General features: G+C 32.3%; 1 protein-coding gene across 2 annotated transcripts; it reads left to right on the top strand.

Moving 5' to 3' along the window:
• Positions 1–610: 610 nt before the first annotated feature.
• Gad1 (glutamate decarboxylase) lies at positions 611–23,636 on the top strand. 2 transcript variants are annotated; one of them, XM_070294268.1, is made up of 11 exons: positions 611–830; positions 2,512–2,600; positions 3,286–3,376; positions 5,982–6,218; positions 11,516–11,832; positions 12,158–12,409; positions 13,010–13,077; positions 16,835–16,913; positions 18,193–18,342; positions 18,495–18,689; positions 18,853–23,636. In XM_070294268.1, the coding sequence occupies exons 2-11, from the start codon at positions 2,544–2,546 to the stop codon at positions 19,024–19,026; spliced, it is 1,620 nt and encodes a 539-aa protein (XP_070150369.1). In that variant the 5' UTR covers positions 611–830; positions 2,512–2,543; the 3' UTR covers positions 19,027–23,636. The 2 variants fall into 2 exon arrangements, with proteins under 2 accessions (XP_070150369.1, XP_070150370.1); XM_070294269.1 differs by lacking the exon at positions 2,512–2,600.
• The last annotated feature ends 360 nt before the right edge of the window (positions 23,637–23,996 follow it).

The following is a 23,996-nucleotide window of genomic DNA, read 5'->3' as shown; positions in this document are numbered from 1 at the left end:
TTATCAAGCACTTTCAAGTACAGAAAATCCTGAAGAATCGTCATACTTTTTTTTGTCAATATAGATATATTTTGAAATCTATAAATAACAATATTCCATTTTTTAGGATCTTCTTCAACTTTAATCTCTCTCCATATTTCCGCGTATCAAAGACATCAAGATTTTCGTTTCCCTATCGTCGAGTCTCTTCCTATCTCAGCAATTTTCTGAGATAACGAATTGAATATAAACATACAAAAATATCTCGATAGTGGATACGTTCCGCCAAGAAAATCGTACGCGGCTAGGATAAACAAAAAGAAATCTGAAAACAAAAAAACAAACAAGAAGAGAAATTGGCATATCTGCTCTCTTTTTCTCTCTTTCTCTCTCTGTCTGTTTCTCTCATTCTTTTTTTCTCTTTGATGTCAAAAGTGACGTTTGTTTCAGGATTGGTGGTACGGCGACACGCCCTGCTATCCACCACTGTATTTCACCCTTCTATTTCATCCCCCTATATAACTCCCACCAGTTGCGACTGGACACGGCCACGCCTACGTAAAAGCACCCCCATTGGAGAGGGTGATTGCGTAGGTTGTGCTGAAATGAAACTGGGTCAGGCAGACTCGAGACAGGCCGAGTCAGGCCGAAGCTCGAGAATCGTCCTGGCGTTTTCGGCACGAAGCAGTCCCTTGGAAACCACCCTGAAGCCCGTCGTTGCTGCGCCACTTCGTCGGCATTCCACCCTTAAAGCCTACGCTCGTTCCGAAACGAAACCTAGGCTTTGTTGAGACCGCAAATCGAGCCATCCGGCCACGAAGAAAACCCGGTGAAGAAACAAGCGGGATTAGGTAAGTACAAGATAAAGGTTGTATCATCGGCAAGTAGATTACTTATCTTCAATTTGAAATTAATTTCTGATGTAATATGTCATTTTATGTCATCATAGAATTATCTTTAAAACTCGCTAATTTATATTTTATATATTTAAAAAAATTGTTACGTTAAATCGGGATTAAAAGATATGAATTTTTGGAGAGGGTTTGAAGAGTAAATATTTTTAAAGATATTATATTGAAATTATAAGATATATAAGTTGGTAAGTTAATAAATTTTTATACGTGTAAAACAATTTACAGTTTTGTTACATTGATAAAATATTACCCCGTGCGTAATTTATACAAAATAATCATAGTTAAAACTTTTAATGTTTAATATTTATTTTATAATTTTTATTTTGGCATGTGATAATCAATCTACTCATTTTTACTAAATAATTCATAGTTTTAGTTAATAGTTTTATTTCATTTTTATTATATTTAATATATAATTTATAATATTATATCTTATAATTTATTTGTTTTGTATATCTGTTATTTGGTGTAATGAAAATCTTATTTTTTAGTAAGGATATATCGTTTATTCAAAAAATAACGATTGAAAAAACCGTTTATTTATAGTAGTTTCTTCAAAATCCAGAAAGCGAAGATTAAATCTGCTGTTAAAATTATCAAAGAGAATAATTTAAGTTAAAAATTATTTAACTCGTAAATATTTAAGAGAAATATATACGAGAAAAATAGAGCGCAAAATAAAATGCTATTGTTAACAATATCTTGAATAAATTTTTCAAAAATTATTGAATCAATATTTTTTTTTGTGACAGTTGCCTATCTCTGTTTTTAAACTTTCCTTTAATAGATTGTTTCCCCCAAAATAGATTACACACAGTGAGTTTCTTCACTATAAAATAAAAAGAAAACTTTGACGCATTGATTTGATAAAGCGGATGAAGACAGCATTCAACACTTTAATTTTAATGTAATATATTTTCTTCGAATACATTCATTAATCATGCACTGTTCTCATAATCATTCTATCTCTCTTCTACATTTCCTTGTACTGCATGTTTTATTATTGTATAATCGATGGATGTTTTTCAAATTTTCTCCAGCTTCTTATATCCTAGGATCGCTATTAACTCCGAGAGCAAAGTGATGCGATTGCTCAAGAAAATCATGAAGATTGTTTGGTTATTTAAAATACAAAGTGCGATCGATAGTTCGATAATCTGTAAAAAAATTGCTTATTTTACGGTTATATATTCTTATCTTCGAGGTAATAACAACTTTTAAACTAATTAACTTTTATTAACTGTATGTGTATGTATGTGTGTGTATTTTTTTTTTTCAATCATAGTGTTCGCGATTCTATTACAATTACGTGCGAGCTTATCAGTCTTTATTCGCGATAATTGTCAAATAATTAAGGACCTAAAAAATTTAGTTTTGCAATAACTAAAAATTTGCAATTTTTTAATGTAGACATGAGAATGCTCTGTGTCTTAGAAATTAATTTAAGAAAGACGACAAGAACTGCTATCTGTCCATGTTTCTTCAGTCGCTCAGCCTATCGCGCTGCCAAGACGATGGCAATCTCGCTTAACAATTTCGCAATCTTGCTAAAACTTGCCAAAGACTCGACGCCGCAGTACGTCGTGACTGAAGCGGAACCTGTTGTTGATTGTTGTAGGGACTGTTCAGGCGAGGGACACAAGCAGAGACATGGACAATGTGCAAATGATCGGCACTAAAATCACAGCGATCAAGGAATACTTATATGTAAGGCATCCACATTGCACTTCATTCATCACATCTGTTCGTTTAGTGAGATTGGCATCTCGACAATGTTTTCATTAAATATTTTCATTAGGTTAATATAAATTTAATATAACAGTTAAATTTTTTTTAAATATAAATATTGTGGTAAAACATGCTAATTATATCCTTATTTTATATTTTGTCAGGTAAGCGATGAATTTATCGTTGTTATAAGAAAATGATTCTACCCGTTTTCCGGATATTTTACTTTCAAATAATAATAAACTAAAATTTTCAATAGAATGACACATAGAAATCGATGAACATATATGTCGGAGAATGGTTATATCGATTAATATATGTAGTTGATTTAATTCGGTATCTACGAAGATAATGTTGGTGAAAATATTGTCGACGAAATCTTCATCAGTAATTTTAATATAATTCCATTTAATGATTTTTAGGTTAATTGTGTTAGTTTCCAGCAAGCGACAATTGATTGACTTATAATGTTATTTAATACGGCTATACATTTTTCTATGAGCCATCTAAATTTTTGTTGATTAATAAAGCTCTTCGATAAAACATTCGATTTTAATAATTGCTATAAAAGGGTCAATTTACTATAAAGATCAATTCACTAATGCAAATGTTATATAAATACAGACAACTTAAGAAGAAAAATTCTTGTTATTTTGGATTTCAGAATTTCGCACGAACGCATTCACCTACGAGACTAATGAGTTCCGAAAACACCTATTCGCTCTCCAAGGAGCATTGCAACTTGAAGTATTCGGGTAAGTGCTTATGAAGGTTTTTAGTTAATCAGCTTTTATTTGAATGTTGCATGTATGTGAGAGAATTTAATATAAAGATAAATATTTTGTTTTTTTTGACATAATTGATGATTATGTACTGCATGAATGCTGCTTTGATTATTCATAATTCCATGTAACTTATATAATGATATCACCAGCATCATTCAGTTGTGATATATAAAATTCAAGAAGAACAAATTATATTATAGGTATATTTTACATTACGCGAGCGTTGACTTAGCTTTTCGAAGGCAAAATCCAAGCGTCACAATATTGTCCTGATTTCGCGAGGCTTGTGGGTCGGAAGGGTGCATAATAATAGAGGATTTAGAATTATTCCAAAGAGGTTGGTAGATTCCGAGTGGTTGAGGACAGATTACACGCCGCAGGGATGCGGAAGGGTTTGTCATCTTTGCCGTTTGGGAAGTGTTAGCGGGCGATAACGACATGCGCGTGCCGCTCGTAGAATTTTAGATATTTTAATGGATCTTTATCTCGAATGATTTTTATTACGATTTTTGCAAATAATATACAAGCATTTACAAACATTTCGTTAGAGAACACATCGTAACGTGAAATCTGCAGTATTACTATAAATTAAGGTCGTAATCCGGCTTATAAATCGGCGTGACTAATTGCCGCGTGTAACAATCCCCAGAAGACGCGTTGATTAAAGTCGAAATGCGAGGGTCTAGACACATCTGGTGCCGAATGATTATACGCACGATAGATATATTGAGTCCGAACTGAACATTATACTTGGCAAGATCTGCGAAATAACTGTATTTCATAAAAATTAAAATTAGGATACATACGTAAACTGATATTGCTTTTGTATTTAACTGCTTATAAATAAAAATATTAGTATACACGAGGATTATTAAAGTATTAATAGTCTATTGTTTTTGACAGAAATAATTAAAAGATGCGGCAGATAACAATTAAACGATAATTATTTTAACATAATCAAATCTCGCGATAGTTCCAAACTTGTTTGTATCTCGAAAAGTATTATAAACCTCGAGAAGAAGGCGAAGGTCTTTGGACATTAGATTGATGGAGCTGGATTAGCTGGATCTGACTGTTGGAAACCGGGGATTTCCCTTGTCTAACCATAGGCTCAAGGCGATTCACTATAAGTTTTCGCCCTTCTTTCTTTATTCGGCTTTTATTTAGCACGATCTTTACGATCATTGAGAAGGAATATTCTCATTGGTTGAAGAGAGAGATCTTTTTCGAAAAAAGTATTGCCGGACAGATCTACTTTTTAAAATTGTCATCAAATGCTTTTGTTTAAATATCTTTATTGTTTTATCAAAGATTTAACAAAATTATTATTTGATAAGAAATTAGCTTTATTAAATCAAGGAATAACAGTAGTATATTTATAAAACCAATTTTTAATCAATATTTCTTTCGTTCAAGGAAGTTACTTGTAATTTAAAATAATAATATTTGAAGTTTTTGAACAATGTATATTGTGTGAAAGAGGAACAAAGAAAATAAGAATACAATTCCATGCCATCTCTCTTAAGAAATCTCGTTTGCAGCTCTTCTTAAAAATGCTAAATTATAATTTGAAAGCGAAGTCTCATAGTAGCTTGGCTGTTTATCCATGGGATCACTTTAATGCAATGAGAGACGAGGGGTAGTCTACTCTCTATGGGATATTTTATGGTTACTCCGCGATAGAAGGACAGTTCAATTTGCCGAGGATTTACCACGAGTATATTGAAATGTTCCACTGCAATGACTTCGTTCTGTCTTCATTCTCATTCTTTTGCCTCTATAAGATTCAATGAAATACTATATGTATACATATATATTTATGTAAAGTTATCTTCTAGATCTTTGCATACTATTCCGCTTTTAAATTATATTTGTTATTATATTTGTAGAATATTTATATATATATATATATATATATATATATATATAATTATATGCATGATTTTTATAAGCAATGAATTGCATGCTATTACCCTAGCTAGACAGACATTTATGTAAAAACAGTGTTATGATATCACGAAGAATTTACTGTGAACAGAAGAAGGAAGAAGAACATAAATAAGATGGTATCATCCCACCAAACAAGTGAGAGTGTGTCAATATAGGTCTATACTTTCAATTGTTTGATGAGGTGAAATCATTCTAATTGCACGTTATCTTCGAGGATGACGTCAAAGTCATAATGGTAGGTTGATCAACGAAATGACAGCCAAAAGAAATCTTATCAATGCAGTTTTAATTGATATCGCTGTAGAAGAGATTTCACTTGATCTCAACAATTAGAGAGTCATCGTAGTTATTGCATCGTATTGCGCATGAATTATCATTATTGTTTTCTTAATCCCCCAAAAAAATAAATAAAAATTTTATATTGCAAAGGCAATATCGAGACACAATTTGTTTCGGAAACATTGAAAACTTGCTAATGTGACATCGTTATCTAATCAAATATCATGTATAATTATATAAATGTTTATTAGATATTTTTACATCGACGATTGGTGCAATATCATCTAACAAATAAATGATTCATATATATGAGATTCGTGCTTGTATATTCTTATTTTGTTCGCAGACATTCTGCCGCATAATGCAGAAGGCTATCCGGCCACTAGAGAATTTTTGATGAAGGTAGTGGATATTCTAATAGACTTTGTCAAATCGACAAATGATAGGAATGCGAAAGTTCTCGATTTTCATCATCCTGCCGACATGATGCGTCTGCTCGATCTGGAAATACCTGATACTGGATTGACTCTTCAACAGCTCCTACTGGATTGTTCTATGACTTTAAAGTATCAAGTGAAAACAGGTAAGTCATAATTTTATATTTCGATATAGAGCATTTTAAATATAAATTACGTAATGGAAAAGTTTTCCATTTTGTTCGAAATATCTCGAAATGTATCGGGATTGAAACGTATAACGCTCATTACACAGAAGCAAACATATACGGATATAAATATTTATATCTCGTCTGGTTCTTATGATCTTTGTATCGAAATCTTACATCAAAATGACTTTTCATTTTCTGTAATTTTTCAAACAAAATTATATTATATTTTATGTAAAATAATTATATTTTATTAATTATAATTATATTTTAAGCAAAAAGAGATATACATATTCTATATAATTATAAATAATTTTACAAAATAATAGAACTTTAAATATTTTTAAATAATTTTCATATAAATGTACGTTCAAACATTCTTTAATGTAAGAATTTGTATAAATCAGAATTATTTTAAAAATCAACGTAAAACGCGAGATGCATAGTTCTAATGAGATAGTGGAACAAAAATATTACAAAAATGCAGACACTCTTCAAAAGGAGCATTTTAACACTGTGCTATCGCACGTTCCTATCCCGAGGGCGATAAGCCACATAATTTCATATTCAATTTAGCATACGCGCTCACAGAGGAGCAAAGATAAGGTGGCGAAAGACATCGGCAATGAAGCCCGACGGCTATCGACCGACCCTCGAAATAAACACACTGACGTGGTGCTTGTAATAAATCGGCAGGGGTGTATGCAGTAACTACAAAACTGAGAGATATCTCCGCGTCACGTTTTTACGCCACGTGCTGTGTCACGTTTCACCAAAGATAAAATACCATAAGACATTTTTTAGATAAGCCTATGCTAGTTATTTGTATCACGAAGTTTATTTTCTAAAAAGTTATTGAATATATGAAGTAAGATCTTAATTGTCAAGTGTCAACGAGATGTATGCCATTTGATAAAAATTTAATCAATTAAAAAGAATAAAGCACTTTTTTAATATAAAAATAATTTAATATATATTATTTATATATTTTTGTAATTAAATTCTCTTTAATTCTTTCTCGTCTGAATATTTAAATTAATTTCATAGCTTTCTTGTCATGAAGTCTATAAAACTATGTGGTATATATTTATATATATATATAGGATATAATAAATCCTTTGAATTCTTTAGATGCATATTTCATTCCAATAAAATGTGAGAAGCAAAATAAATATATCCGTAGGCATGTTTCATTTCGCCAAATTATTGCAGCAATAATGCCGATCTGCCGAAGCGGCTAGATCGTGATATAGCGACTTGGCGAAATACCAAAAGTCAACCGCAAATCTCCCTTTCGGCGTGCGAAAGTTCGCTATCTCGGTAGGATTCGATTACTAGCTTGAATGGATGGTAATGCACAATGGAGTAGACCTAACTAAACTTAGGCCAGGAGGAATCCGGTCTGTCTGCTGTCCATGTAAAGGAAGCGAGGGCCGCGTGATCATCCCCTCGTCACCAAAGGGCGCGTGCACGATACGTGCCGACAAAAACTCGTTATTAGATTATATGCCACAAAATTCGAAAGCCCTTCGCATATCGGGTTTGGGTGGATGGTTTACCCTCGGCCATAGGAAAATGTCCTGTCTGAAGAATATCAATCGATGTGTATCGATATAGAAGTCGTTTTTCTGTGAAAGGGCGGACATATATCAGAAATATGTTGAAAGATATCAATAACGGAAGCGAAAACGGTGATCGCGGAGAAAAATCTGTCAATAGATATTGACAGAAATCGCGTTATAATATTATAATACTAGTTCTAATAAACATATTACAAATAAAAAATGTTTTTGGTGACAACAATGGATTCAAGTAATATCTTGAAAGGAAAAAATATAATAGGTAGAAATCTAAAACCCAAATTTTACAATTAATTATAAATAATTACTTAAATTTATTATATAAGAACGACACACATTTATAGAATCATATAATATATTTATGTAATAGAGACGATTTTCTAAATTATTATAATCCAAAAAAATAAAATTGTTCGAATTTAAACTATAATTATGATAAAAAGGCACGCTACGACCTTATTGCTACTATGCTTAAGTATGTATGTGGCACTGCTGCGTGGAGTGGCGAATTCAATAGGATTGGTGTAATTAAGAGTCATTTCTACACGATTTTTCCTCGGTAGGGCCGAGGGGAAATAGTAAATAGGGAGCAAAACCCGGCTACAGAGGGTGGTACACGACGCGATATAGGGGTAGCGGTATTTCGCGAAGCTCTAACGCGGGAGACGCATCGGGGGGTGCGGCGTTGGAGGAATTTAAATTGATATCGATAGTTCGTCGCGGAATGCGCGAATCGCTTCGTCACGGAATGCGAAAAATGCCGTATCATATGGATGGTATTCGCGCGATGATAGTTTCTGTTAAAAAAGATCGAGCATACCGGGTATTTAAAACATTCAACGTATTTGTTTGTCCGTATAAAAGTGCACATTGCACTTGATTTCATTCGCTGCAGCTATCCGATTGAAAAGAAATAATTTTATAATAAATAAAACTTAATATAAAGGAATGAATCTAGTTTTCAAAGACAATATTTTTATCTTCTAGTAACGAAATATGTAAAAAGTTACCATCATAAAATGATATAAAAGTAGCATATTATGACACACAATTTTGTAAAATTCTTTATACAAGTAATATAACAGCAATGCCAGGCACAATGTTTTCTTCCTTATGAGTGGTATGATTGATCGCGTGGCATTAATGTTAAACCCGAGTTACACACTTCGCTCCATACAAATCCCAAGCCCTATAATATATCACCGCAGCCTGCTCGGAGCAGGTTCTCCTTACGTTCTCTCCTTCTCCCGATTACGTGAGGGCAGGAGCAAATTAGTCGGAAAATGATTCTCTGGATAGCTACGAACATTTGGCGGCTGAGACAAATCATTTATTGTAGCAGCTGAAAATCAAAATCTTGTCTATGTAGCTAAATAAGCAAAAATAAAAAATGAAACATGAGATTATACATAAAAATTATGTAATCTAAAAAATATGATTTACACAATACGATATATATCAACACTTTAATAAACTGTCATCTTTGATGATTAAGCGTTGTTATTCAGAAGAAGTTTTTAAGAGTTAATGTTTTTTTTTCAAAATTAACGTCTAGTCAAATTTGTAACGTTGTCCTGTTTATTTTATTTAAGGCAAGAGAGTACTTGTATTTATTTTTCTTTCATTCTTATATTTATTTATGTTTAAGACAAGGAAGCACTTGTGTTTATTTTTCTCTTTTCTTCATATTTAAAACTTTATATACATCATATAGGAATTACAAAAATAAGAAAAAATATATTTACATCAACTGATAAGTACAAGATAAGAATAATACAAACGATGTAGCCTTCGCGAGAAAATGCCAAACATGCCCGCATAATTCCAAAACTCGCAACACAAATCTACATACTTAATGAAAAGCAGCTTATTTTGCATCAGTTGGCCGTACTTTGTTTGTTTTTCCTGGACAGTATGCGCGTTTGAGAGCCTCTGCAAACAATCTAGTCGAGCAGCGACGCGTGTGACGCGCAAAATGCGGGCGCTTCGGACCATCGAATCCTGCTCCACCCTTAGTCGCGATGCGATTCTGTCGCTCCTGCCAGACGGGAAAAAGAGAGAAGATCGTCTTTTCGCACACCCCTCGACCGGACGCGTGCCACGATCCACGGACCGAGATAATTGCGAATAACAGTACGACAAACGGCTCAAATATCAATGTCTGATATCGCGTCTGACATGGTTTTCGCGTCGGATTCATTGATACTCGCGTCAATCGATGATTCCTAATTATTATAAGAATAGTTGAGACTTTGTTCAAGATGAGAATGAAGAATTAAAAATATTTTTAATATCTTTCTAGCCAATGCAATATTTCAAAACAAAAAAAATATTGGCGAACCGTTTGTATTATAGAGATTACAATATTATTTAAATGAACATATTAATGGGCGTAATGATGCGCATCATTTCTAGTGATAATAAAAATCTAAATTAAACATTTATTGCTATTTTACTTAAGTATTTTGTTCTCCGTTAATGGAGTTCTTTTAATGGAAACACATGATCCGTGCTCATGAGTTCTTCAACAAAAATCGGAGATTATCCTTCTAGGCTTTTAACGTCAATTCGACTTTGCTACGTGGCAAATCTCAAGCTCAAAGTAGCCATCGGTGAAGGGAAACGTTTATACTTCACGGAAAACGATGCATGTATCAATCATTGTTTAAAACAGAAAATTAGAATGCATTTATAGGCAACAATTATATCAAATAGACAAAAAAAAGTTCCGCTCGTCTCATTAAAATATATATCATATATCTGATATACGAAATAATTTCGATTAATTCTCATATAGATTAAAAATCTTTATAAGCTTTTTTTATATTTTTTCATTTCTTATTTTTGTACAATGCCTTTGATACTTTAGCGTGCGTGTATTGTGCAAAAAAGTGTAAGAATATCGAAAGCACAAGGGTCAAAGTCTTTTCGATACCGGATATTCAATGAAGCGAATCCATCATATTTCAAGGATCAAGGGATTTGCGTTATCCCAAAAGGTGTCGGTGCTCTCGAAGGGTTCTTCTATATGCTGTCTGTTTCATTAATTGTTTCCGGATGAAACATGGGAAATAATATTCTTCTTAAATTTCGATAGTCACATATTGTTTCTTTTCCTTGAAATTTTATAGTTTCTTCGTATTTTTTTTTTATAAACTTATATTGATTTAAAGTAAATACATTTAGTGCGTAACACAAATAACGGATTAGAAAGCTGGCAATGCATAGCTACGCATTTATGTCAGAAAGAGAGGGAAAATAAAATACTCGCTCCCCTAGTTGTATCAGAAGGCTGGGATCCCATCGAACAGAAGCATTAGACCTGATCCTCGCGCGATGTTCAGCCGAGCGGATGACAACGTACTCTGGAAGAGCTTAAAGCTCTCTCTCTAGGCGCCTTTTCTCTAGCGTGCCTTTAGCGTTATGACGCGGTCGCGTGTAGCATAATAATACTCGAACACGTGCCACGTCAGCGTTATTAATTACTTTGCTATTAAGAGCCACTTGTCAACAATCAGTGCAGTCGCGATCAAGGCAGAATGATTTATTAATTATTGTCAGTGACATCAATTCTTTGTTGCGTTTGCATAATTTTCAACAAGAGTACATACTTTAGGCAAATTCTCGTTAAGTTAGAAATTGTATAAAATTAGAATATAATCTCTTTAAAGGAAATCTTTTTTCTCTCGTTTTTAGGACATCCACATTTCTTCAATCAATTGTCATGCGGCCTCGATCTAGTGTCTATGGCCGGTGAGTGGCTAACCGCGACAGCGAACACGAACATGTTTACCTACGAAATCGCTCCCGTATTTATTCTTATGGAACATGTCGTCCTGGAAAAAATGCGCGAGCTTATAGGCTGGAATTGCGGTGATTCCATTCTCGCTCCAGGAGGCTCTATTAGCAATCTTTATGCCTTTCTCGCGGCCAGGCATAAAATGTTCCCGTTCTATAAAGAAAAAGGGCTCTCTGCTATCGGAGGACAGTTGGTCATGTTTACGTCCGATCAGGTACGTTTAAATTTGATTATTTGATAAAACTATTTGTAGTCCGCTTTCTTTCCGAAAACTCTTTAATATTGAATAAGATTCAACTCTTTTACAAGAAGTCTATTGCCTAAAAATTTAAGAATTTTATAAAAAATTATATAATTATATTAGTTAATTGTTGTGCTAAAATCGTTAATTATAAATTTGTAATTTTTTTTATCGAGAAATTAAATCAATTTTTTATTGAATATAAATTGCAGAAGATTATTTAAATATACTTTTATACATGAGGAGAAAAAGAAAATAAAAATTGTTTACGATCTGCATGGATTATTAATGTCTATAGTGCCATTATTCTGTGAAATCATGCGCTTCCGTTTGCGGTCTCGGAACGGATAACTGCGTGATGGTGCCTAGCGACGAGCGTGGTCGCATTATTCCATCGAAGTTGGAGGAATTAATTCTGGAACGTAAGGCCAAAGGTCACATACCGTTCTTCGTGAATGCCACTGCGGGAACAACGGTTATTGGCGCATTTGATCCGATTCCGGAAATCGCTGATATCTGTCAAAAATACAAGCTCTGGCTGCATGTCGACGTAAGCAACGCTCTTTTCGAAAAATGTAAAAACATATATATTTATGCTGAATGTCAAATATATAAATCACATTAATACTATCTAAATTACTATCTATTAAACATTAATATATTTAGATAGCATTAAATAAAACAATATCTATTTTAAATCATAAGCTAATTTTTGTGCATATTAATTATGAATATATAAAAATATATACGTATTATCAAATAAGGATTAACTTAAAAATTGCAATAAAATAGTAAATATAATAATTAAGAAAAAAGAGAAAATAGTCGGCTCGAATAGTTTTAAGGCATATTCTCACTTAAGTGGTAAAATCCCTTTCAAATCAGATACGCTTATGCAATCAAGTCCATCCAAATACAGTTTAAGCTGTAAATGCCAAACGCGTAAGAGCCTTAACGTAAATAATAAATGCGGGAAGCGGCAGAAGTTTCAATACGACAGGCGAATTGCAGGGAAACTCTAAGTCAAAGATTAAGAAGTGTTTAACGCGAAATCCTGCATTTTTCTTATTTATTATATCATCTTTCTTATTAATTGCTCGCATTCCTTCAGCAAATATTGTATTCTCAATTTTTTATCTTTCTGTTCCAGGCGGCTTGGGGTGGTGGACTGCTTCTGTCGAGAAAGTATAGGCATCCGAGATTGTCTGGCATCGAACGGTGAGTACTAATGTAAATATTAAAATTTATTTTCTTTGCATATCGAGCGAAAAACAATTATGTGGAGTTATTGTAAAAAATTATAAATTCCATTAATAAATTTTTGATTAAAGTGTTTTATAATATTTTCTTTCACTGTTAGGTGAAATACTATTGTTTTATATATTTATTGTTCTTATAATATGTATTTTTATATCGTTGCAATTATGTTGTATGCAATTCTATTTACTTCCGCGATTAAATCTAAATATCGTGCATATACGTATGGGGAGATTTAATTCATGTATTTTATAGCTTTAGTTGGGCTTAGTTAGGCTTAGTTATGATGGACTTCTTTAAAAAAACGCCTTCAACCTAATGTACATCGTATATATGGAATAAAATCAATACGTCCCTTCGAGGTAACTGCGATTCGAACGCTGGGCTGAAAATGATTTTACATGAGAATGGTCGAAGGCAGTCAGCCCATAATGCATTGCTCGCATAAACCGCGATTAGGATGCTGCGAGGGGCTGGCGCCAGATTGCTTCAGAATGATTTCTTGCATTAGCAATACCCTTACCGATACAAAAATTTTCAACGATTATCGAGTATCATGTATCTTTTACACATTATAAATGAATAAAAATATTTTAAACAAAAATATAATTTTTGAAATTTAGTTGTAATGTTGAAATTTTTAGAGAGATATGATATTCAACCGAATATTTGAATAGGAAATATTAAATTTAAATTTTACCAAAAATTTGTATTTGCATGCGAGAAAATCCATAACTTTTGATTCACCTAGTATATCTATGGACACGAGCGCAAATGGAACCCTTCGAACTGTGATAGGGGTCAGGGGTACGGACGAGGCACGTATGGGGTTGGCGAGATTAATCCACGATTTGCATCCAGGCGCATCTGCTCCCTCGATTCGACAACACACAATCCCTGACCTGAAAATCGGTGCGAGAAGTCTCTCGGGAATGATTTATGAACAAAAAGAGATAGCAATCAATCGTCACTATATTTCGAGAATATTGATAAATAAAAAATTTATCTTATTTCTATTATTTATAGTAGATAATGATATGATGATGATTATGATATAAATTATAACAATTTTATATTATTATCATTAAAACATTTTGCATTTTCTATTTATTTTACGAAATTTCTCCAATGTATATATTACAAAAAAATTTTTTTAATTTAATTGAAGGCTATCATTATCATGAATTTTTTTTTATCGTGTCGATGAGTGTGCACGATGAGATAGTGCGCGTTCGCGATTTTTTTACGCGGACTGTACTGCGATGGGTACTTCCTTCCTGGAAGTCTTGATTAAAATGGCAAACGAATGGTGCCGAGAAAGATCCGACGCTCGAGCAACAGCTGGATCAGTTCCCTGGAGCACATTTGTGGAACAGAACTCTCCTTTTACATCGACGCGCCGCGACGTCGTGCCATCACCGCGTCTTCCCTCCGTAAGGCTGAAATAAAAGCCGGTGCCTTGACAATGCCGGATTAAACTCGTACAAAGAGAACTGCCTCTCCCTCATCCTCTGGACGGTCCTCTCTTCACTCCCCGTTCCCGTCGCATTCCCGTTTCGAATTGTAGAATCGTGAATGGATGTCGTGATTTCACCTTCTCGGTTAAAGTCGCTCGAAAATGATCGCGTACGAAGAAACAAAACCGAGGAAAATCGTGGGTGTACGTGAAGTTCGAAGTGTACGTTTCAACTCATTTAGGAAGAGATATTAGATCACTTGTTTAACTTTCTTCAAATTGGATAAACTTCAGGTGTCTAATAATAAGTTCCTATCTTAGCATTAATCTCTCGAAAAAGCTAATTATTATTTAATTTTTATTATTACAAAAATATTTTCTAATCTTTTATTTGCGTTAAATTTTTGGATTGTTCTATAAAATCTATTTTTGCGTTATGAAAACATATTATGTCGTATAGGAGAATTAAACTCTGTCAACACATCTTTTTTTGATCATTACTAAGAAGCGTAAAGTTTGCATTATAGAACTTTTGCACGTAATCTACGCATATCACACTTAAGGGTGCGGGTAATTAACATTCTCTGTAATATATATCGCGCGGCTTTTGGGGTTGGCACCTCGGATGAATTTAAAAGCGTATGGAAGGGTGCCACACGCGCCAGCTCCAGCTGCGAATCGCATTAATCACTCGCACTTTATACACGCTTTTCAAGTACAATCTGCGTCTTATATACAAAGAACATTTCCTGTCTTACTTTTTTAATGAATTATTACTTATAAACGTATCGTATAAAGTTTACGTTATAATTTTCAGATGTGTAAAAGATGCAGTATAAAATTCTATTCATTTTAATTTTTATTTATTATTAATGTTAATCATTAATGATGATAAACTATGAAATAATTTGAACAAATGCAATGCATTGCAAATATACGTGTTTTTTTTTTGCATGGATTAGACAACTTTAAAATTCAATATATCGATATTTGCTTATAAAAATGTTTTATCTAATATCTATATGTCATATATTATATTTTGCTTGTCAAATATTTTATATTTTGAAAGAGATATTGCAATATAATCTTATATAAATATATTTCAAGTGATATGATGTCCATTTTTACGAAGAATAAAGATAAATAAATTAAAATTAAAATTAATATATAAATTTATGGAAAAAAAAAACGTTATACGAAATTTGAAATAAAATAAAAATGATAATCTGCAACATAGAGGAAGATGCACATGAGTGAATAATGGACAGCATCTGTTAACGACATGAATCGTGCTTCAAGGGTGCTTCAAGAGTACCCTCGTATCATCCACAGAGCATTCAACCGACACGCTGGACCAGTGTCACGATAAACATGTCACTTGCCAAGTATCAAACATTTATCATATAGCAAGCGACGAATATACTTAAAAGCTGAAATTTCATAATCAGAAAAAAATAATACACATGCGCGCATGCAATTTTTTTGATATTTAGTAAAAATCTTAATTCTACAAAAATGCTAAATATTTCTAACAAGTATTATATTCGCTTAATTTTATTTTGCTATTTAGAGCGTTTTGCTAGATTTAATTTTCTTCTTTTTTTATTTTCGTAATTTTTTTTTTTATGTTGTTACTTCTAAAATACCTAAAATACACCACGAATTTATGTTGAGGAATGTGAATAGAGATTCTCGCATTTCATAATACTTTTCCAAGGATTAAGAAGGGTTAAAGGTTTTTACCACTGGAGTGGGTCCCAGAAGACCAGGGGGCTAAATCCGGTCCCGTGGCTATATTAATAGCTCTTCTCTCGAATTGATAGACCTCTTCTCATGGCACGGAAGAAAGATAACTCATATTTTATCCCCTATTGGTTCCCATGGGAGTGGATAAGAGTTTGACGACCAGCTGAGGTCGGCTGGCTTTTTCAGTCGGCTCGATGCAGCTCGCTTCGACAGGTTGCTGATAAGGCGAGAGAAAGAATAATTCTTCCATATCATAAAATGGTTTTGATCCATATGATATGTAATGCTACCGCAGACACGTTTTCAGTCCATAAAAAATATATAGAATAATATTTTTCTATAACATAGAATTTTTTTCCCAAAAAGATTTAACAGAGTGCTTCGATGTTTAGAATAATAATTAAAAAACGTTAACTTAATTTTTTTACTAGTTCTATTACTTTTTAAAAGTTGAAAATTATATTTTGAAACAAATTACATTTTTTTATGTAATTTTAACATCGTATGATTTTTCAGGGCCGACTCGGTGACATGGAATCCTCATAAACTTATGGGAGCTCTGCTTCAATGTTCCACTATTCATTTTAAGGAAGACGTAAGTTATGATTTATATTAGATATACGCGTGTGTGTATATGCGAGTGACTAATTAGATATATTTCTACTTTCATAAACAAATCTATAAATTAAAAAAAAAAAAGATGGTAAATTAACGAAAATATTTTACTACATATCGCGCAGTATCTTCTTTATACAAAGCGTTTTTATTTTTTGGATTGTAACATTTCACTCAATGTTTTTTCTTTAAATTATTTTATTTTATGACTAAAAACACTGACAAACAAATCTCGAACATTCGCGAATAAATATCGACGTTGTGTCCGTGATGTGTCCAAGACATTGCACTTTTGGGAGTTCCCCTGTCTGTTTTCGAACGTACTGAAATTCCTGCATCGCGCAAGGCCAACGACACAACTGGCCACATTCCAAGGGGTAGATCTACGTGCCGGGACGAGCGGCACTACAGGAATTTAATTAAACTAAGAGATAACATATGTTGCCGTTCCCTCACTTGCAGCACGCTGCTAGGGAGGGTTCATCCCCCCACGCGACTCAGTTATTGCTAACTCCGTACTTCCCCTTCGGATATTAAAATTCCGTGCACCGGCTGCCGCGAGATATCCGGGGAAGAGTGCGCCATGTTTTTGTCGGGCCGCGTTGCTGTTGACGTTGAAGCGTTTTCATTAACATTGACAATCATATTGTTTTTTCTAATACAAATTTACAAATTGAAAACTGCGGAAAAGTAGAAAATTTATTTCTAACTGATTGGTTATATATAATATGAGATTAAATATTCAATTCTTACAATTTGCCAAGCATTAATATTAAAAATAATAATATTTAAATAGCAATAATAATGAAAATATATAAATGGTAAATAAACCATAAAGAATCTCTTTCTATCAGTTTGAAATGGAATATTTATTAGAAATTTATTAAATATTTATTATTTAATAAATGATGTTAAGAATTTCTTTTCTATCTGATGTAGAAATTTATAAAAGTGTGTTAAAATTTGAAGAAATAAATTTTGATTAAAAAGAATAATCTTATTCAAAACAATGGTCGCCAATAATAGAGCGCAATATCAGTGTGGTATATCCGCCATTTTGTAAATTCAATTTCCTGAATTTTCTTCGTCGTGCGCATGTGTTGAAACGTCGTATCGACCCAGACAGACTCACCCTCTTCCAACGGTCTGTCAATCGGAAATCGCGAGACAATTCTGGAAGCGTTCCGTTATCGGAAAAATATTATATACGACCGTCTCCCTCACCGATTTTGAAAGCGAGAGCTGTTTCTATTTTGCAGGGCCTACTGATCAGCTGTAACCAAATGTCCGCGGAATACCTGTTTATGACGGACAAGCTATACGACGTGAGGTACGACACTGGCGATAAGGTCATTCAATGCGGACGTCACAACGACGTTTTCAAGCTTTGGTTGCAATGGCGCGCCAAGGTACAAAATCCGTTATATTGTTACAGAAAGCTGCCTTTATGCTTCCTCGTTACTCATCAACTCTGCATTCTTTCGAGTGACATTATACGCAGCATTGTTCTATGGTGATTTATAAATTTTTACTGGAATGAATTTTATTATTTTATTATCAGGGCACAGAAGGTTTCGAGAAACACATGGATCGGCTGATGGAGCTGACGGAGTATATGGTTAGAAGAATTAAACAAATGTCCGATAAGTACTATCTGATTCTTGAGCCTGAATTGGTGAACGTCTGTTTCTGGTATCTGCCCACGCGTGTGCGAAATATGCCACATACCGCGGAGAGAATAAAAATTTTGGCCGAGGTGCGTTTGATAAATTGAAGACATCCTATAGAAATACAAGTAACATCTAACAGATCTAAAGATCTAGCTCTAGATTCTCTAATTCTAATAACAAAAGAACGAAAATTTCCGATCTCTTTTTCGGAAAGGTCTCGGAACTAGAGAATCGTTTATATGCTTTCAGATTTGTCCAATCTTGAAGGGCCGCATGATGCAAGCTGGTACACTGATGGTTGGCTATCAGCCGGATGATCGACGGCCCAACTTCTTCAGGAATATTATCTCCAGTGCCGCCGTAACGGAAGCCGATGTCGATTTCCTTTTGGCCGAGATGGACCGATTGGGTCATGACTTGTAAGAAATCTGTCCACACATAAGCATTAATCATATAATATGCAGTGATTAGACGATTGATCGTTGGCAAAATCGTATTCGCCGCATGATTCATCTAAACGTATTTTTTGCAACACGTTCAGAAAAGACGTGTATGCGATGAATTTGAAGCTCGGATCAATAATTAAAATCATCAATATGAAACGTAAGATATGCGAAGGTATGTTTGATTTCAAATTCGCAACATATTCTCGATTTTATTCTTGTAATTTTTTGAGAATTAACATGAATTTTCAGCAACGCAATTCATTTATTTCGCTTGATTAAGATTTCCATTGATTAACACATCAATATTATTTTCTAAATATTAGCGGGAAAACGATACCGATTTTCAATTAATCTCGCGTTTAAATTTTAGATTGAAAGATATTTAAATCGGAGAAAGAAATGATCTTGGAGAGTTCTTTATACACATTTTTTCATCGCGTTCCATAACAATCTGAATCAATCGATATATACCATACATATGTATAAAGTCGTTGATTAACAGAGGTATAATTTAATTTGATATGAATCTCATCAATGGAAAAAGACAATAATTTCGTCATTTAATGAAGGGTCAATGTGTAGTTAAATGCTTCTTTATTCCGCAGCAAGTTTGCTGTAGCAACTTAAATGTCGAAAGATATTAGTAGTACATAAGTTTTCTAGATTTAAACGAAACACACAGCATATCTCCGAGAAACGAAAAGTAAAATTACAGAGTTAAAGATGCTTCCGGCCGTAAACTATGCAGATTCGTTATTTTTCGCTCCTCGATGCATGATAATATCCATACGTGTGATGAAATTATCAATCTCTTGTTATATAATCGAAGCAATAATAATATATATTTGCTTTCCAAATAACATTCAGATAAAACCTTTTATCTCGAAATGTGGATTGCAAAAAATAATATTGTTTAGAGAATTTATATTTAACTAATTATTTTTAATAGATATACTAATATTGAATAAAATATCTTTATTTAGTTAATTTTGAAAGATTTATATATCACGACTTACATAAATAATTACATATTTAAATTTATAAATATATTTTCTGTTTTTCTCTCTGTGACAATATACATATAATATATATCTATAAATATATTAAATTAAATATATATTTAATTTGTTAAGAGAATTTTTGTAGTTTATTCGATAAGAGTGTACGAATATATTTAATATATTTTAAATTTTTATTAACCCTTTTTATCTGTCGGTGAAATATCTGGGAATCTTTGCAGTTTTAATGATTTAATTATAGTATTAAAATTGTTTTAGGTCTTTAAAATTATATAAAAATAAATTATATGAAAGTAAATTAAAATATATAAAATCAAGATTCTTCACAAATTCGGATAAAAATATATATTTATTGCAATTTAATCAAACTTTGTCCATAACACATCTAAAATATAATTTGTAAGAAAACAATTTTCTGAGCCTAACAATAAGCGTTGCTCTGTCTTCGTTGTACGAGTTGCAACAAAATAGTCATCGAATAGCGTCGGAATAGAAACTTTCTATCGCCGTAATGCTATGGGTAGATGATATGAATTGACATTGCGCTTTCCATTATAGAAAATAGATTTAATGCTGTGCATTATTCTCTGTTGGGGTATTGACGGAGTTTATAATTTATCGATTGTTTGCAAAGATAATGTTATACATGAGATGGACTGCACCTATCATATACACAAAAATATATATATTATAATTTACTGTTAAACAGTTTTAATCGAACGAAGAATACTATTTAATATACTATATATATATATGAAAAGTATAAATATATATATATATATATATCAAAGCATATGTTATATATATTTAGTGTTGAGAGATTTTAAGAATACAAAACACAAAAAAAACCATGAAAGTACATGCTTTTTCAAATATTGGTGCGAACGGTTGTCATTTGATTCGTCTATGCTATTAAAACTTTATTTATTTTTCACCGTTGACACAAGACTGTAGCAGAATTGTCATAATTAATGAATTGCTGTAACATTTTTTAGTATCAAAGATCTCGTAATAATTTTCTAAAAGTATGATTTTGATAATAAATAATTTTCTGATCCGATTCTGATTTTATATTGATTAATGCACTTTGCTTTACATTTATGCTCATTATTTTATTTCAGTTATTTTATATATATATATACATTTATGTAATATGCGTGTTACTAAACACAATAAATTTTTCATTGTGATAGCAAACGTTTCAATCAATTCGACGACACTTACAACCGTATGATTCTATAGATTTCAATTCATTCGCCAATACGGAATAATAAAAAAAAGAGATATTTAAGTAACATAAAATATCTAGATGTATCACTATACAAAAAAAATATGAGTGTATTTATGTACATCTTCGGAGCACTCACGCGTTTCTTTTCCGTCGACGACTGCCGTGGCATCGTGACAAATAGCTTAAGTCGTACTTAGAAGAATATATTTAGAAAAGAAGCCGCAATTAGTGCCAGGAAATTAATGAGGGATTAATCGAAGTAGAGAATAATCGATATATCCTGTAATTTAATGCCAAAGATGTTAATCGTACGTATTTAAATGACTGCGCTTGGCTGACGGATTATAGCAGGCAATGTCAATTCAATGAAACGTATGTAATGTATAAAACATAGAGCGCGTTATATGCTGAACTCTGCATCAATGAGGCAAATAAAATTAGAAATTAGAAACGAAAACATAATTTATTAAAGAGAAAGTAATATCTTAAAGTATTAAATATTGATACTTTTTTGAACGTCATATTCTTCACGAAATATTTTTTTTTATTCGTGTTTTTACATGAAAAACTGCAGTAATAACTTTTATTCTTGTTTGTTTTTGAAAAAATGAAGAGACATTTTTTCAAATCATAATATTGTTACGTAATCGCGTGGAAAAAATATCAAATATTCTGATATAGCAGTTTTTAAACGATTCGCAGCTTGTGTCGTAAACGTCAATTTTGAAATACTATTCCCACAAGAATAAATAATATTTATTGATCCAGAGTTCAAAAATATTTTATTTGTAATCACTATGTGCGCCACAGAGGAGACAAAATGTATTTTTCAAAAGGAAAATGAATTAATCAATTCATCTGACCAGCAAACCGATACCTGCAAAGAGGCATTTTATCGAACCGTTGTTAATTATTATTCATAATTCTATCGGCGTTGCGAGTTTTTTTAGTCATAGTCGTTGGCACTGCCGACATAGCGATCAATGCTAATCATAAACGAATCTCTCTCGTGATTACACATTTTACTAATTCCCGTGTAAGTGATCGTTTTTTAAAGAAAGAGTGATATATTTATACGGAAAAAGTATACTCGTCCCTGTAGACTCCCGATCATTTAATTTGCATATAATTAAAAGATATATTGAGATGTTCGGTGCCGCGCACACATACGTTTTTTCCTTCGGAATGTAAAGTATCTTTACATATATATGCGGCCAATGTGACGAATATTAGCAATAGTATTAATATAGCCTTAATATTTAAAAAAATGTACCGACTTATTAGAAATTATATAATATTTATGTAATTACAATTTAAAATTGCTAATGTTATGCAAATTTTTTTGTAGGTAAATATAGTGAATCGTATTATAAAAATTTGTATATAAAATATCACTTTAATGCGAATGAATTTACTTATTATTGACAATGGAATTAAATATAAAGTTTTTCTAATATATATAAATTTTATATTTAATTCTAATTGAGTATTTTATGTATACATCACATATCTAAATACCATACATGCACATTTTCAAAAATGCACTGCACTAGTCATATTTTTGTATAATGCACTCTTATTATGCATCATTCCTGCTTTTTGTCGGTTAATGTTACTTATGACATTATTGGAAATATTATATTTGTCGCATAGCACTGCGTACATTAAATTTTAGACATCTTATTGCACCAAATACAATACGCTAATAACATTTATTAGTACTCAGTACATTTATTGCTTTTTTTGATAGTCTACATTGACGAGAAATACATGTGTATGTAACCGAATAAATCTTTTACTTCAATTATGTTAACAAGGTAGGAAATCATCTTCTCTCGAGTCACTAATATACAACTAACGTTTCCTTTACTAATCATTTAGCGTCAACCTTGAGAATCCTCGATCTTATTATTAATGTTAATTATTAGTCTAATTATTAGTTTAAGTTGGTAACGAAGTAAAGTAAGCAGCAACAAAATCCCATGTCTTCCAAACGACGAGAGTATTGATTAGCGTTTAGCGGAGAAGTCTCGAAATATCTTCGAGGAGAAAGCTGTCCTTGTATACTGTACGTAATGAGAAGTACATTTATAAATATATAGAAAAAAAATATATATGTATATGCGTGTGAGTAAAACTTCGTTGATACGTGAATGAGAAGCGAAAGTCGACAGAGTATGCGGCGATGAGATAAGGATGATTGTTTGCAAGCACGTAATCATGTTGTTCGAATACCGCCTACTCACCTAATTGCCCTTATTATCCACTGTATATCAATGTCTAATAAACTGCTGTTACCCCAAATAGTCATAATGTACTAGTAAGTTTACATAATTTGTATGAATTTTGTTATTAATACTTTCTTTTTAAAATTTATTGCGTAAAGAATGAGATGAAACAAATCTTGTGTCAAAAAAATTTATATTTTAATTAAATTATAAATTATTAAAAATGTAACGTTTCTGTTAAAAAGATCTGTTTCAATTTGACATTAAAAAATTTTTCGATAGAAGAAAGTGAGAGAGTGAAACTAAGATATGATATGTATTACGTAACGATAATTATTTCGTTATTAATAGGCTTAAATAATCAATATTCAAGGAAAAATAACAGCAAAAGAAAAACAGAGACAAGTAAAATAAAGTTTTCGTTTGCATATTAATGTATAAAACTAGTTAAACCGGAGGCCCGCCTCGA

This window comes from Polyergus mexicanus, unplaced genomic scaffold (genome assembly GCF_030449975.1).
Source record: "Polyergus mexicanus isolate NDT 795.1 unplaced genomic scaffold, iyPolMexi1.0 SCAF_4, whole genome shotgun sequence".
NCBI lineage: Eukaryota > Metazoa > Arthropoda > Insecta > Hymenoptera > Formicidae > Polyergus > Polyergus mexicanus.
Note: the sequence above shows the minus strand (reverse complement) of the source record. Positions and strands in the feature narration are given on the sequence as shown.

Bases quoted from the DNA above. Each gene is read 5' to 3' on its own strand.
- Gad1 (XM_070294268.1), top strand. From the start codon at position 2,544: ATGGACAATGTGCAAATGATCGGCACTAAAATCACAGCGATCAAGGAA. The intron at 11,833-12,157 runs GTACGTTTAAAT...TAATGTCTATAG, and splicing joins TCATGTTTACGTCCGATCAG to TGCCATTATTCTGTGAAATC. The intron at 18,690-18,852 runs GTGCGTTTGATA...ATATGCTTTCAG, and splicing joins GAATAAAAATTTTGGCCGAG to ATTTGTCCAATCTTGAAGGG.